The sequence below is a fragment of the Halichoerus grypus genome, chromosome 8 (assembly GCF_964656455.1).
Source record: "Halichoerus grypus chromosome 8, mHalGry1.hap1.1, whole genome shotgun sequence".
In the NCBI taxonomy this organism is placed as follows: Eukaryota; Metazoa; Chordata; class Mammalia; order Carnivora; family Phocidae; genus Halichoerus; species Halichoerus grypus.
The window spans coordinates 41,167,657-41,184,129 of NC_135719.1; the positions used below are offsets into that span (position 1 = coordinate 41,167,657).

Below are 16,473 nucleotides of genomic sequence, written 5' to 3' on the forward strand. Positions count from 1 at the left end.
GCTCACCTACCTGGCTTTCCAGGGATAGGATCCGGCTCTGAGCTCGTTCTAGCTTGGCCAGAAGGTTGAACTTGTCTGAGGTACTGGCAAGGAGATCCTGTGGGCAAAGCAGAAGCTCACACCTGGCTCCCACTGGGGACTGCAGCCGTGCGGGCTCAGGAGGCCGTGAGCTACTGAGGCAGAAACCAGCCAGGTCTGAGTTCCCAGCTCAGCTCCCCAGTGCAGAGCCTCAGACCCAGGGCCAAACCCTCTTTCCCGAGGTTGACCTGAGATGGCAGGTGCATTTTTCACCACTGTTCTCCCCACAGATTTGGTTATATGGAGTTTCTGCACATCACTTTCTTTTTTCTTTTTTTTTTTTTTAAAGATTTTATTTATTTATTCGTGACAGAGAGAGAGAGAGAGAGGCAGAGGGAGAAGCAGGCTCCCAAGGAGCAGGGAGCCCGATGCGGGACTCGATCCCAGGACTCTGGGATCATGACCTGAGCTGAAGGCAGACGCTTAACCATCTGAGCCACCCAGGTGCCCTCTGCACATCACTTTCTAAATGTAAAATGTACCAGGCAGATTAGCTCACAGAAATGGACTCTTGAACAGGGAGTCTTTTTGTAAAGTGAGGGCTCCCCTGTCCCCGCACTTTACCCGGATGTCCACGCACCAGGGGAGCGTTCCAACAGAACTCATCTCCTATAAGTCCTGGGATGAAGAGAAAAACCCTCCTGGGTCCCCTGCCCACCCCTCTTCTGTAATTCCAAATGTCTTGTCTTTGGGTTTGCATAAAGCAGGGGCGCCTGCGGCAGCCTTGGAGATGGAGCGGGGCCGAGGCATTTCCGGGGCCAGGGGCACCCACCTGTGCGGGCAGGGCCTCTGTGCCCTTGGAGTGGCCTGGGCCATCTGTCTCTTGCAGTCTCTCTGCCAGGTCTCCTCCTGCTCCCAACTCCCTGGGGTCCACCTGGGATGGGGGAAAAGGGCTCTCTCTCCAAGGCTGTACCAGTCCCAGGAAATGTTCCAGGACGGAGCTCAGAGAGGCTTGTGTGGAGTCCAAGTGCAGGCCAGCCAGGTGGCAGAAAGGGGTCAGGGATCAAAGGTCAAGGGCCATTAGGGGCTTGCTTTCTCCCAGGCTGCAAGAGGAGGGCAAAGGTGGAGCTTTCAGGCCCATGTGTGTCCCCCAGGAGGAAAGAGGCGGGCCTGAGAGTTGGCACTCCAGGAGTCTCCAGGCACATCGGGGACCCTGGGAAGCCTAGCTCGGGATCGTGGTCTTCAGCTTGGATTGGGCTGGGCACGGTTGCTGAGCGCCCGGCGGCCGGCTCAGGCAGGCCCAGGCCCCGTGTGGGGGCGGCTCTTACCGGCAGCGCCTGCTGCTGCAGGATAATGGGCGCTGACTGGTGGCGGTTCTTCTCCAGCTCTGCCCGCAGCCTGGAGTTTTCCGCCAGCAGGACTGAGTACAGGTCCGCAGGCAGGTTCTCTCCCGTCGGCCCCGGGGGAAGGCCAGAGGCGGAGAGCATGGGGAAGGCTGCAGACGTGGCCACAGCTCTTCGTGAGACAGGCTTTCCTGCCCGCCTGCCCCCAGCCTGATCTGCCCCAGCATTTTGCTCCATTCTGCCCCTCCTCTGCTCCCAAGCCTTCAATGGCTCCCTGCTGCCAGGGGAATCAGAGCCACGTGCCTCAGCCCATCCTAGACTCTTTAGAATCTGACCCCCGTGTTCTCCATAACCACTCCCCGGCCTTTGGTCCTGGGTCGATTTTAACTCTTCACCTCTCCCTCTCCTCCCTTCTCTGCTCCTGCCATTGTCACTCCCTGGGCCTTTGCCCTCCCTAGGCTGCCTTGCCCTCTCTCATCCCACTCTGGGATGACCTCGGGGTTCCTGAAAGGCAGCCCCAGCTTGCACAGTTTTCCAAAGGCCTTCCGAAATGCACCCCCCCCCACACACACACCCTTGCAGTGAAGGCTGCCACAGGGCTGGGCACATGGGGCTTCCCGGCTGGCGAGGTTGCACACATGGCTCAGGGAAATCCTCTGCCCGGGGCCGGCCTGGGATGGCGGGACCTGGTTCTTCCCCCCTTCCCCCAGAGCCCCCTCAGACTGGCCCTTCTAGGTGGCTCTGGTTAACGTCAGTGGAGGAAACAAACAAGTGCTGTTTGTTTTGTAGAAGCAGACTCTGAAGACAATGGGGAGACGAGGAAGTTCCAGAAGGGCCCGGGCAGCCCCTGCCTGCTCACTCCAGTCTGCGGGGCCTCTCTGTGGCTCTGAGCAGGGTCTGCTGTCTTTCTAGCTTGGTTCACACACTGTCCCCATGTGTCCCGAGGGGCTTCCGGGCAGGAGAAGGGAGCCCAGGGGACCTTTGGGAGCCCCTCACTGCCTGCCTCAGTAGGGGGGTAGCATCCTTTGCCCCAGGTCTGCTCCTGAAGCCGATGCTCCAGGAAGGCCAGGCCCCCAGGGATGGGACAAAAGCTGCGGAGCAGACTCACCCATGGTGGGCTTTCCCTGCAGCCTGTTGAGCAGGGGCTCCTTCCTGTCCCGCAGCTTGTCCTCCAGCACCCACTCCATCTTCTCGATTACCTGGAGGGCAGAGCACAAAGGCTGGGCTGGCCGCGGGGGTATGGCGCACCTCCCTGCCCCGGGCTGGCGCCTGGCGGGCTGGTCCCTGTGACACCTGCCTTCTCCTGGTGCCGCACGGTCTCTTCCAGCGCCTTCATCTTCTGCAGCTTGTCCTGGTACCGCTTCAGCAGCGCCGCCTGTGGCTGCTGAGCCTGGTGCAAGAGGAGAAGCTCCTTCTCTCGATCATTCTTCTGATGGTGGGGGAGGGGAGGGGGCGGGGAAAGAAGGGGTGCCCGGGGTTACCCTTGGCCCCTCTGCTGAGCCTCCCACTGCAGTGTCCCCTTCCCTCCACGCCTCTCTCCCTTCTGCTCCCAGATGCTGCTCTGGACACCCCCCAGCTCCCTTCCTCTCTGCTCCCCCTGCCCTCTGCCCCCCACCCCCCAGCCCCAGCTCACTCGAATCAGCTCATTCTGCAAATGCTGCACTTTGTCCCTCAGTTTCTTCAGGTCCAGCTCACTCAGCAGCAGTTTCTGCTTCATGGACACTGGTGGGGTGGGGGAGCTGTCTCAGGGAAGAGGCATCTCCCAGCTCAGCAGAGCTGGGGGGGCAGGGACAAGTGTCTCTCAGTCCTGGGGATCGAGACAGGACTGGAGTCTCCATTCCCCATCCCGGAGAGGACCCCACCAGTGTCCAGGAGCAGGCACAACTGGGAAAGTCTCCCCACCACCCTGGTCTGCAATCCAGAGCCTGGGCTCGGGCAGGCACCCGGATGCTCTCAATGGCCCGTATACCCTCATCCAGCTTCTGGGCTTTGTTGGCGTTGTCCTGCTCCTCTTCCCCCTCCTCCTGGGCCAGCTGGCTCCTCAGCGTGCGGTTCTCGGCCTCCAGCATGCTGGTGTGTTTCCGCAGCGACAGGATGTCCTCTGCCATCTTCTGCATGGCCCGCCGGTAGTTGTTCATCTCCTGCGGGTCCCAGAGCTCAGAACCAGGTCCCCAGTCCCACTGGGACCTCCACCCCACATCTGCACCCCCACTCGGAATTCAGCGGGCCAATGAGCAGAGTGAACCCCAAACTGTGCCCTTGAGTCTTAGCAACTCCTTAAGGGGGTGGTAATGACTCGACCTCCACTTCTCCTGGCCATGGGAGAGCAGTCATGCCAATGGTCTCTCCCAGGGGCCATGTGTCTTCTTGTGATGCCAACGAGGAGGGACCTGGGGCTCGCACCCCTGGTGAGGGAGCTCATTAGTAGCAGAGACTCAAAAGGCCCCGGGGCCAGGTTTCCAGGGCCTGGTTAACTCCGAGCCACTTCTCTGCCTTCTCCTTCTCCCCTTTTCTAATCCCTGTCCTTCCTCATGTCACTGAGAACCCGGAGAAGAACCTTCAGAACTCCCAATGAATGCTACTTGGGAGCTGAGCCCAGGGCCCAGCTACCCCGACCACCACGGGGGGCAGGAAGAGACATCCGGTAGGCCCAGGAGACCCAGATAAAGACTCGAGGTCAGGACTGGGATCTACAAGATCTAGGGTATGAGGTGGGGCCAGGATCTACCAGATCTAGGGTATGAGGTGGGGCCAGGCTGCTGGGCTCTGTCTTTGATTAGGAGTAACAATAGTCCTAATATCTGATGCTCGCTGAGCACCGAGTGTGCTCTGGGTTAGGCCCTCCCTCACTTAGTCCCCACACCGAGCCTCACATCTAGCCTGTCATCATCCTCATTGCACTGACGGGGAAACCAAGGTCCAGAGAGGCGTGTAACTGGCTCAGGCACAAAACTAATGAGTGGCAGAGAGAGGGTCTGAGACTCAGGCCTGCTAGTCCTCGAGTCTGTGTTCTTAAGTGCTATGCAATCCTGCCAGATGCCCCTATCCGGGGAAACTTCACAGTATGCTGAGAAGTGCTAGGAGCAGCTTCCTGAAAAGGATGATTGGTGTAATCTCAGTTTGGGAAAAAAATTAATGTCTGCCTTCATGTATGCATAGGAGATGGATGGGCTACATTAATGGCCTTTGCTTTGTAATAAAAATTCCCTACTGTTATTTATAAAAAAGTTTTTAAAAGGGAATTTCTTAAATATAAATATAAAAGAAGCACCCAAAATGTGAGGCCAGGAAGGTTGATAGAGGGGGAGGAGGTGGAAGCGGGGGAAGTGAGGCGGGCAGAGTTTGCTAAGCCCTGGAGGCCGGTGGCCCTCCTGAAGCTGCGGAGGCTTGGCATGTGGGAGTGGGGGCTCCTGGGCCAAGCCAGGCCCCCAAGTTTCCAGGAAGCAGAGCTCGGCCCCCAACTCCCTCCTGGGCCCCCTGCTGACTGCGGCTGTGGCCTGGCTCCTGGCCACTCCCTCCAACCTGCTGCATGTGGGCCGCTGGCTCCTTGGAGAAGGGTTCCCAGACAGCGGGGACTCATCAGACACCACTTGTCACCTGCCACTGTCTAGCCTTCTGGCCGGGCTCCCTCTAACTGGTGCCAGTGCAGGGTCCATCTCCCCAGCACCTGCCCCAGTTGAGTTCCAGGTCTTGGCGCCTCTAGATCGGCCCATCTGGTGTCCTTGGGCAGCATCATTAACTAAGAGACTCGGCCTAGAGACTGCACACACACACAGGGCCTTGCGGTCAGGCTTTGGTCAGACGCCCAGTGTGGCCACTGACTCACTGAGCCTAGACAGGCCCCTCCAGCTTTCTGAACCTCAGATCCCTCTGACAGGCTAAGCATGGGGTTGCTGCGGAACTCAGAGTCAGCGCGTGCGGCAGCTGGCTCAGGCCTTGCCCAGGACAGGTAGGCCCTGGATTCTCATCCCATTCTCATCCTGCCCCATTTCTGCTCAGCGGCTGCTTTAATTATCAGGTCAGACCCCTTCCTCCTCGTCCTTGTTGCCCAACACGCACGACAGAGAGTGCCCACCCCTCTGCGGGGCCCTGCATCTTCCATCTATGGCAGCCCCGAGACCGACACGGGTGTGGGAGGCCCAGGAGACTGTCAAGAGGAAGCACGTGTTATTTTGGAAAAGGAAATTTGTCCCTCTTCTCCTTCCCCGGCCCCGTTTTGGCTTTCATTATGTCGTCTCTGAATAATTAAAGCAGTATCCAAATGGGTTTCTTTGCTTGTAGGATTAAATCTCCTAAAGGAACACACACACACATGCAAGAGTAGTGTTCCAGGATGCTCAGTGAGTTCAGTCCACAGACTTCTGCCGCGGCCGCATGGAGTACTCACAGAGAGTGACCTTGGTAGCTTGTTCTGACACAGAGAGATGTCAGCACAATATTGTTAAATAAAAAAAAGCATGTGGCAAATTGCTATGATCCCATCCAAAATGTGTGTGTGTGTGTGCATGTGCATGTGGGCATGCATACAGGTGTATAAGAACAGTGGTTGCTGCTCTGTTTGGGAGGGGAAAGGAATACTTATTTCCTTTCTAATCATATATGTTTTTAATATAATATATAAAATATATATATTTGAGAGAGAGAGGGAGAGAGTGTGTGAATTTGGGGGGGTGGACGGGCAGAGGGAGAAGGAGAGAGAGAATCTTAAGCAGGCTGCACGCCCAGCGTGGAGTCCAACATGGGACTTGATTTCAAGACTCTGAGATCGTAACCTGAGCCGAAACCAAGAGTCAGGCACTTAACCAACTGAGCCACCCAGGTGTCCCTCATTTTATATTTCTAATAAGAATGTATCCATATATTATTCATCTAATTTAAAATAATTTTAATCTAAACACAATGGGGGTCACACCATGTTCATGGATTGAAAGATGTAATATTTGAAGAATTAGTTCTTTCCAAAATTGATTTATAGATTTAATGCACTTCTGATCAAAATCATAACTTGTGTGTGTGCGTGTGTAGAAATAGACAAGCCGATTCTGTAATAGGTGAGAAATAAAAAGGGCAATATAACTAAAATTATTTTTGAAGAGGAACAATTGGGAAGACTTACTTTATCAGCTATCAAGACTTATGATCAAGTAACAGTAATTAAGACAGGGTAATATCAGTGCAAAGATTGATAAGTAGGTCAAAGAGGTAGGATAGAGAGTCTTGAAACAGACCCACATGTATATGGACTCTTAACTCATGAAAAGGATGGTATTCAAGGACTGCAGGGATAAGACTGTGATTGTAGTAGATGATACTGTGTCAGTTTGATATCTATATAGGAAAGGGGAAACTTGGCTGCCATCACATATCATAAACAACAATAAATTCCAGGAAGATGGAGATCTAAGTATAAAATGTAAAACAGTAAGGATTCTAAAAGACAAGGATAAGAGTATCATTAAGAACTTCAGGGAGGAAAAACTTTTGAACAACAGGACACAAAAAAGCACAAGTCAGAATGGAAAGGATTGATAAATTTGGTCCATTTAAGTTAAGAACCTCTATTCATGAAAAGACATTATTAAGGAAGTGAGTGGGCAAGACCAGTAGGAGATATTTGCAACACGCACGACAGACCGTCGGCTCATATTCAGATATAAAAATAACTCTTACAAATAAGTAAGAAAAAGACAGACCACTCAAGGGAATAATGGACAAAAGATTGAACTGGCACTTGACAGAATAAGTCAATAAGCATGTGAATTGGTGCCCACCCTCTTTAGTCATTTAAAACCACAACGAGATATTACTATACGCCCACTAGAATGACAAAAACAGAACAAAACAATCCCAACCGTGTCAAATGTGGGTGAGGGTGTGGAACACGTGGAACACTTCTTCACTGTTGGGGGACCTGAAGGGCCACCACCACTTTGGAGAACCCCTTGCTTACAGGATACTATTTAGGTTGAATGTAGGCATAGCCTACGATCCTGCAATTATACACCTGGGTGTATTATACCCAGCACAAATGCATGCATCCACGCATCAGGAAGCAGGTGTGAGAACATTCCTCGCAGCATTATTTGTATTAATCCCAAGTGGAAATCACACAAATGTCCATCACAGTCGAACGGAGACATACAATGGAATATAAACAGCGGTAAAAATAAATGAGCACCAACGACATGAAACCACAGGGAGGAAGCTCTCACACATAATCTCAAGCAAAAGAAGTCGGACACGAAGTACCTACCCTATGATTCCATAGAGATTTGGCTCAAATCGAGGTCCCCCCCATGTTGGATCCCTGCTCCTCCAGAAGTCTGCTTCTTCCTCTCCCTTTGCCCCTGCCCCCGTCCCGCTCTCTCTTGCACACGCACACTCTCTCTCTCTCAAATAAATGAATAAAAGAATTTATTTATTTATTTGACAGAGAGAGACACAGCGAGAGCAGGAACACAAGCAGGGGTAGTGGGAGAGGGAGAAGCAGGCTCCCCGCCTAGCAGGGAGCCTGATGCGGGGCTCGATCCCAGGACCTGGAATCATGACCTGAGCCGAAGGCAGCCGCTTCATGACTGAGCCACCCAGGCGCCCTAAATGAAAACAAACCAAAACAAAAAAACCCAGGCAAACTGAAGCACTAGAATTAGAAGTCAGGGTGGGAGATCTATGCGGGGAGCTGGGGGGCGTGACTGGGAGATGCGGGGGGAGTTTTTGAGGTGCTAGCAGTGCTGCACCTCTTGACCTGTGGGACACGCGGGGCTGACACACGTATGTTCACTTTGTGATAAATCACTGCAGCGAAGACATTTATGTTTTGTGCATTTGTCTGAATGTGTGTACTCCACATAAAAGAGTTAAAAACATTTAATGAATTAAAAACTAAATGAATCCTGGCTCAAGTCTGCTTAAGTCCACGTAGCCTCCGCACCACAGTTCTCCTCCGGGGACCCTCCAGCTCTCAGCGACACTGGGTTCCTCTCAGCCCTGAGTTTTGGATGCTCCCGGAGGGGCCCTGCTCCCAGGCCCTCCTGGCAGCATCTTCCGGCCATGAGGCCCTCTCCAGGCCTACGGCGGAGGGCCCGGCAGAGTCTGCTCCGCCTGCAGGCAGGGCCCTCTGAGGACCAGCAGGCGTGCACACTGATCCTTGTCAGGGGCCTACACAATGCCTCAGAAGATCCTGTGAGACTGATGGCTTCAGTGACACGTCCAAGTTCAACTGGCCTGCAAATATGGGTCTAGCACTGGAACCCAACTCTACTCGAAAAACTATGCTCCTTGTACCTCCTTGATTGAGGAAGGCTGGGGCTTCACCCAGAGAGAAGAAGAAAGAATGAGTCCTGGCTTGGTTTGGAGCTCAATCGATCTACAGAAATTGAGTGGCACTGATTGGGGAGTAGCCAGTGTCCACCTGATGTCCCAAGGCCCCATTCTGCCCTTTGTCCCCGAGGTCAAGGCTGCCTCGGGGCGGAGGTGGAAGAAAGGGTTCCCCTATCTGCTCTTCAGGGAGCCAGACGTGCCCAGGCCTCCCTGCGTCAGGAGAGGTGGCCATGTGGCCTCTTCTTACTGTCCCCACCCCAGCTGGCCCCGGCTGGGAAGAAGACCGCAGATTCGAATGCGCCTGCCTGATCCCACTGCCGGCTCCCCAGCTTCTCCTCCAGATGCGCCCAGTCCGAGGTAGGGGTAGGGGGCCAGGGGCCCCGGGCAGGGCAGAGCTCTGCTGGATGCGGGAGCCCTGCGCACGGCAGTCTGGGTGTTGGGGGGCGGATGCGGAGGGCTGAGATCGTCACAGCTGGCCGTGGTTCCGAGTGAGCTCCTGAGGTTTGCACCAGCTTCCTCCCAGCTCAGTGTCAACTCAGAGGCCTGGCATCGAGGCCTCTCGCAGGTACTCGAGCCACCCTGCCCCTCCAGCACATGCTCTCACACCCGCACTCATGCTGAGCACTGTGCGCGGAACCCCCATTCCCACACCTGACCTTCGTCTTTTTTACAGTCCACAGGGCAGGGCGCGTGTGTGTATGCACGTACGCCTGTGCGCGTGGTGGGGGTGGGGGGGAGCGGGGGACGGCCCCCCCTCCTCTCATCCAGGGCCCCACTCTTTCCAAGGGCCCATTGTTCTCGAACTCTAAACAGTCCTGGGGGTGAGCAAGGCTCTCCTTCTAACACCCCCCCACACACACACATAAAGAGAGCTGAGGCTCAGAGCGAGGGAAAGAGAAGTGGAGGGAGCATGACTCCTGGTGAAGTGGGGTGTCCTAGCCTCGGCCAGATGGCCCCTTCTGGGGGGAGGGTCGTGGGTCCTTTGGGACTTTGCCCTGTGGAGATGAGCCCTATAGACCTTCCACAGGCCGCTCTGCCACCCCGGCCTGGCTGCTGTCTGCTAGTGGGCTCTCCCCGGAGGAGGGAGGGGGATCCTGGCTTACCTCCCTCAGTCTCTGCCCTGGCCAGCGCCCCCTATCCGTGGGACCCAGAAGGGTGGCTGCCCGGTGGCCCACCCTCCCTCCTCAGCTTCACCCACCTCCACCGCTGAGCAGCGACCTTGGGCAGCGAGGCCGAGGCCGGGCTGGGGAGCTGCGGCCTGCAGGCGGGTAGCCCTGACCTCTCCCCGCAGCCTGGGCGAGGCTCTCCCCTCAGGGCCACGCTCTGCGTCACAGCCCAGCCTTGAGAACACGCAGGACACCATGGCCCGGATTCCCGTTGTGGCTCTGCCTCTCTGCTCCCTCTTTCCCCCCAGTTCCCAGCCTGTTCTGGGGGCGGTGGACAGGATCTCAGCCTCTTCCCTGTCTCCTCCCTGGGCTAGCACATCCTCTGGGGACACTGCTCTACCCGTGCCTGACCCCGAGTGCCCACCCCCTGGTCCCCCACAGGACCCTGGCTCTCAGAGTCTGTGGAGGCAAGAAGCATCAGGTCGCCCCAGATTCAAATAATCCCTCTGCCCCTCTGTGAGGGTGGCGGCCACTCTCTGAGCCTCAGGGTCCTCAGCTGTGGAGTGCGAAAAGAGCCCTAAGACAAGGGGTGGTTGGGGGGTGAGTGGGTGTGAGGAGGGCCAGCGCGGGCCCTGGCCCAGAGGATGACTCTGACTACTGTCCCCATACCACCTTCTGAGTGCTTTAAAAAAATTATTCTTACAATAGCCCCGAGTACCAGGCAGAGGAGGTAGGATTATCTGACTCCCCCCATTTTGCAGAAACTGAGGCCCAGCCCCCACCTCAAGCCTGAAGGGGGCAATGCTTACCACACCCTTCCCCCTCAAGAAGTTCTTATGGGGGAACCTGAGGTTACCTCATCCAAGTGGGGGCGTTCCAATATACCTGGAACCACTACCAACTTGGTTGACCAGAAACGCTTTTAGACCCTCGTTGTCTAAATGCCCAAAGTCACAGAGACCCAGTTATAAAGCCAAGGCTGGAAGCAGCTCAATAAACATGCAGTCAGCCAACCTTTGCTGAGCCCCACTGTGTCCCAGGTCTGTTCCATGCTGGGGCCAGGGAACAGAGGAGCCCCCGCTGTCCCTCCCTGCCTGCCCTGGTCCCCTATCTACACAGAGATGGCAGGAAGTGCCCGCGACAGAGGGGAGCTCAGAGGAGGCTCCTAACCCAGACTCGGGGGGCTGGGAAGGCTTCCTGGAGGAGCTGATAATCCGAGTTGACTCTTGAAGATGAGTAGGTGTTACCTGGGGATGGGGGTGGGGGCTCTCGGGGCAGAGGAGACGCTGTGGCAAAGGCAGGGAGGTGAGTGTGTGATGAGGAACAGAGCAGGGGAATTTCTGGAAAGCAGGGGACAGGGAGGAGAGTGTAGGGGTATGGCTGGAGAGGGGCAGGGCAAACAGAAGAGGATCTTGAAGGCTTGTCTCAGGGGCTTGGACTTGTCCTGTAGGGTCACCGAAGGGCCTAAGCGGTGAGGCAGGTGTGTGTGTGTGTGTGTGTGTGTGTGAGAGAGAGAGAGAGAGAGAGAGAGAGATAAGACCCCTCTGGCTGCCCAGCACAGAGGGAATGCAGGGCAGGTGCAATGAGCCAGGCAACAAGGGATGGCACCGAGCGGGCAGAGGTAGCGGGCATAGAGGTGAGGGCAGGAGCTGCAGGAGGGAGGAGGAAGAGGGGGAGGAGGAGGAGGGGGAGGAGGGGGAGGGGGAGGAGGGGGAGGGGGAGGAGGAGGAGTCATCCTCTGTGGTCTTGGGGGACAGGGAAGAGGTGCATGCACCCAGTGGGGAGGAGGAGGAGATGTTAGCCTGGGGAGGGGTGAGGCATGTGGGGTGAGGGGTGGTCACAGGCAGTTGATGGTGGTCAAGCTTGGGGAGCATCCTGGCTGGAGACGGGGTGGGAAGGGCAGCCCATGGAGGTCTAAGGGAGGCCTTGGAAGGAAGGAGATTTTCCAGAGTCAGGGAAGTGTAGCATGAGGAAGGGGACTCCAGGATGAAGGTGATAGTGGGAGAGGAGCCCTCAAGTTCAGGGCAAGTGCCAGAAAGGTGGGAGAGAGAGGGGCGGGGCAGCTGGCAAAGCCAAGGCCATGGAGCTTCAGAGAGGAGTGTCTTTGGGTCACGGTTCATTGGGTAAGACAGCCTCTCCCCCTGCCGCCTGCAGATAACCTGAAGACCGGCCGGGACAGAGCTGAGGGACACGGGAACACCACACAGCCACGAAAAAGAGGAACCACAGCGCGGAGCTGCTCACAGAGGCAGCTCACACACAAAGTGCCACAAGAGAACCACATGCAAGACGACATGATGTCCTTTAGAGAAAGGTCAGCCCTGGGCTGTTAGGACGCAGGGCCCGGGGAGGCACACTTAGGCGGTGACAGGATAAAGCATCAAAGCCAGATGAGAAGCCACCGCCGATGTGGTCATGTCGGGGAGGAGGGGGACGAGGGGCCTCTGGGTGCCGGCGCTGTTCTAGTCCGTGCCCTGGGTGGTGGTGGCAAGGGCATTTGCTTTCTAAGAATTTGGTTGTGGTGGGTTTTTTTTGTTTTTTGTTTTTGTTTTTTTACGTTCAATGCAACCCACGTGAGTTACATTTCTCCATTTAAAGGTTTTTGAAAAAAAGCAAGAAGGGGGCGCCTGAGCGGCTCAGTTGGTTAAGCGGCTGCCTTCGGCTCAGGTCATGATCCCAGGGTCCTGGGATCGAACCCCACATCGGGCTCCCTGCTCAGTGGGGAGCCTGCTTCTCCCTCTGCCTGCTGCTCTGCCTATCTGTGCTCTCTCTGTGTCAAATAAATAAATAAAATCTTTAAAAAAAAAAAAGCAAAAAGGCGAGAAGACTCAACAGCTTCTGATCTGCAGAGGGAGCCTCTGGGCGTGGCCTTGAGGAGGTGACCCCTGGTGACCTTGGCCTGTGCTCTGAATGCCAAAAGGCGGTGAGGGGGACAGTGAGGTTGAGAAGGGACAGAGGGAGGGGGAGAGGCGTGGGGGTGGACAGAGAAAGGACTTTCAGGAGAATGAGGAGATAGGCAGGGAGGGGGTGTATGGGAGTCCGGGGCTGGAGCAGGGGTAAGAGCAGGGAGGGACTTCACTCTTCGAGGCGAAGGAAGAAGCTTGAGGCCAGGGCAGGTGTAGACAGGTGTCCGGATCAGAGGCCGTGTGGGTGGCAGGGCTCGGCAGTGGGTGGGGTGGGTGCAGAGGGTGGGCGGTGAGCCTGAACCAGGGCGGCAGGTTTGCTGGGCCTGGCACTCACCCTTCCACCCTTTGCCCTTCCCTGGGCAGCCATCCACCCTCCGGGTTGCCAGGCCAAGGACGCGTCGCGGGCAGGCCCAGGCTCCTGTCCTGTGATTTGCCTCCGCAGCCGGCAGAGGGCAGCCACCTCCCACAGATGCTCTGCCTTCAGGTCTCGGAATAAGGCCGGCCTGAGCAGGCCCCACAGCTCAGGGGTGGGGAAGGGTGGGGGAGAGGCATAGGGGGCTGTCTTGCTCTCCAGCCCCACACACGTCCTTCCTCCAAAAGGTCCTGCCCATCTTCCTACACCTGCCTGTGAACTCCCATCTCCGAGGTTCTGATGGCCGTCCTCTCCCAAAAATCACCCGTGGGGGTCAGAGAGGTGCGGTGCCTTGTCCAAGGTAACACAGCAAAGCCCAAACCTCACTGGACCTGGATGTAGTTTAGAAAGTGTACCAAACACACACATGAACGCACACACACCCCAACTAAATCTTTGCAAATCAGACCGGATTCTTCTATCCACCTGGGAAGCCACACTATGGACACTAGGCACAAGCAGGGCCTGCCGGGGTCATGGGGCCCAAGAACTGGAGCTCCCCCTTGTTGAACGCCTACCACTGGCCAGGCCCTTTCCATACTGCTCCTCTAATTCAAACAATGAGCCTGCAGGGGAGGCACTTCCACTCCTACTTCCCAAGGAGGAAGCCGAGGCCCATGGGGGCAGGGCTGGGTGATCTGCTCGAGGCTGCCCCACCCATAGGGCCCGAGCCGCAGGCTGACTTGGGTCTCGCTGAACGTTGTTGAAGGACTGTCCTACAGGCCCAGGGAGCCAAGCCTGGGCTGGGGAATCGGAGCTACGGTCTTCCAGGGGACCAGGTAAGATGCCACTCTGCCCTTGAGTTTCTCCTTCCCCAGGGACTGGGGGTGTTTGTCCTTGGCCAGGGGTCTACTGGGGGAGGGGAGGTATGCACATCACCTTGGCCTGTGTGAGCGCCTTCAAGCTTGTACGGTGCTCTTAGGGCCCATCCGGGCTGCTTTTCTGAGTCAGAGGGAGGAAGATTCCCAACCCCCTACTCCCCACCCCACACCTCCCTGCCCCAGGCCTGGCCAGGCCTATTTCCTGGTGTCGCTGCACCCCTACACCAGGCTGCGAGGGGCCAGTTTTACTTCCTCAGTACCCCTCTCTGCCGATAATGAAACCAGCCAATAATGTAGTGCTTCTGCCCCCACCCATGGGATTTCCTCTGCCCAGAAGGGGCATCTCCTGGTGGCATTCCCCCTCGTGGCGAACTGGTCTGATCTCTGTAGGCTCCTCCTACAGGCAGACCTCCTGGTTCTCTGCTTCTTTGGGCTCTCTTTGTGCTGCCTCTAAACACAACTTCCTCTCCACAAGATGACGAAGATGGTTTAAAATGCTGTGTTCCTCCTCTCAGGGAGAGGTGGGGTCTAGACCCTGCCTTATAACTGGATGGGTCTTAGAGAATTGCAAAGGCAGCACTGGGAGGTTCGGGGACTTCCCTGCAGCTGCCACCTCCCCCCGGGGACACTTGCTGTCCCCCAGGGAAGAAGCCCCTGAGATGGCCAAGCTGTGAGGAAGCCCCAACTGATGGTGTGGGAGGAGCCATGTCCGCCCAGCCCTCGGGCTCCGGCCCCCTGCCCTCCCATGTCAGCCGAGGACCCAGCCGCCATGGATGGAGACCAGCCCTCACTGCTATGTTCGGCTTAGCTCCTGACACAAAGAACAGAGAGAGAATAATACAAGAAAAATGATCACTTTAAGTCACAATGTTTGGGGTGGTTTGTTATGCGGCAGTAGATAAATGGCACCTTCTCTCTGGCCTCTGGAGCCCTTCAGTGGCTCCCACACGCCCTCGTGATAAACTGCCAGTTCGAATTTCAAGCCATCTCTTCCAGCAAAATTAGACTCCCTTCAGAAATTGGCCGTGGCCACTCTGATCATGGGCCAGCCTTCCTGAGCCCCTCGCTATCTCTGAAGCCTTGTTCCCTCTGTCAAGAAGCCATCCCTGATCCTCTTCCCCCCAGACTGGGACTCCCCTTCCCTCCAGGGACCAGCAACACACTCTCCCTCCAGCTCCTGGGGCACCCTGGCAGCATGGAAGGGCCTCCCATCCTCTCTGCAGACTCTGGTGGCATCCCGAGATGGGGAAGGAGGGCCAGGCAGGCCCCCCAGGACTGTTGGCCAAGGACACTGCTCCAGCCGGATTTGCCATGCTCTGATCGCAGAGCTCCCGCAGGTCCCCTTAGGATGTCTGAGAGGCTACTCTGGGCCAATCTAAGCTATCCAATACCTTGGGAATTGGCCTCATTTCGTTAAAATAAAATGGATACACTCAGCCTGTGCAAATTGGCGCTGGCCTTCCCCAGTTCCTGAGATCAGAGCTCTGAGCAAGGGCCCAGTGCTAGGGGGCTGTCTCCAGGAGGCAGGGCCTGAAGAGGGGGGAGGGGGAATTGTGCTAAGCACCTGCTGACGGGGACAGCCCTCTCCCAGGGCTCAGGGCTCATTCTGACCAAATAGCCCCTCCCTCACAGGTACACCCAGGGTCACACCTGTAAATCCATGACCTCTCTACCCTTGGTCACTGCCTACCCAGTGGAGTGGGTGGGGCACAAGTGTGACAGCAGAACCCTGTGGCCACCAGAATAGGCTCTTCCTCTCCCTCATTCTTTCTTGAACTTCATCACCACCGGAAGGAGGGAGGGTCAGGGAGGCCTGAGAGCCCCTCTGGCTGGAGGGCACATGAGGCCGGGGCTGGCCCACCCGAGGTCAGGCGGCAAGGGCATGGCCAAGTGGGAGGGGCCGGACTCCAGGCCGCCCAGGGCGGGGCTTGGCAGAGGCAGGGTGCCTCGGGGGTGGGCGCCTGCGGGTGCTGCGAGTCTGGATGATCACTTCACCTGCCACCACTCTTGAGGCAGCCCGGGGGGCTCTGCTTCTGGATCAAGGGCAGTCCAGAGCTACACAAGGTCCTAGAGCCAGGGCCCTGCTCACCCCAGATCCCTGCTCCCCATTCCCCTTGAATGTCAGCCGAGTCTGTGCAAATTGCTGTTTAAAACAGGTTCCTGAGGGGGAGGCAGTCGCTTCTTTGTTCAGCTCAAGGTTACAGCAAAGAAACAAAAGGAGTGCATTGTCTCTTCCTTCTGTTCCTTATTTTCCTTTCTGCCGCCTCAGAGACGGTGCCTTTTGTGCTTAGCACAGTGAAGCTCAGAGGGGTGGTGAGGCCTTGGCCAGCGCTGACCCCAGCCCCAGCCTAATTGGCCCCTGCAGGAGCCAGGGGGGCTGATTGGGCTGGGTCCAGACAATGGGGCTGGGGGTGGGGCAGGCTTGGGGGAGGAGCTTCCTGGAGGATGCTCCGTCTTTCCATTCCTATTTCCCTTCCCAACCTTCCCAGAATCGTGCCCCACCTTCAAGGCTCTACCTACCCTGGGCCCTCCTCCTCCAGGAAGACC

General features: G+C 56.7%; 1 protein-coding gene across 1 annotated transcript in view; it reads right to left on the reverse strand.

Annotated features, from left to right (window-relative positions):
- CCDC33 (coiled-coil domain containing 33) overlaps positions 1–16,473 on the reverse strand; it is a 100,081-nt gene that overhangs the window by 1,114 nt on the left and 82,494 nt on the right. Inside the window, exons 13-18 of the mRNA XM_078078763.1 lie at positions 3,342–3,502; positions 2,995–3,100; positions 2,659–2,790; positions 2,470–2,560; positions 1,347–1,513; positions 11–97 (exon numbers count right to left, since the gene is read on the reverse strand). Of these exons, the coding sequence (XP_077934889.1) occupies positions 11–97; positions 1,347–1,513; positions 2,470–2,560; positions 2,659–2,790; positions 2,995–3,100; positions 3,342–3,502 (744 nt within the window). The remainder of the gene's footprint in view (positions 1–10; positions 98–1,346; positions 1,514–2,469; positions 2,561–2,658; positions 2,791–2,994; positions 3,101–3,341; positions 3,503–16,473) is intronic.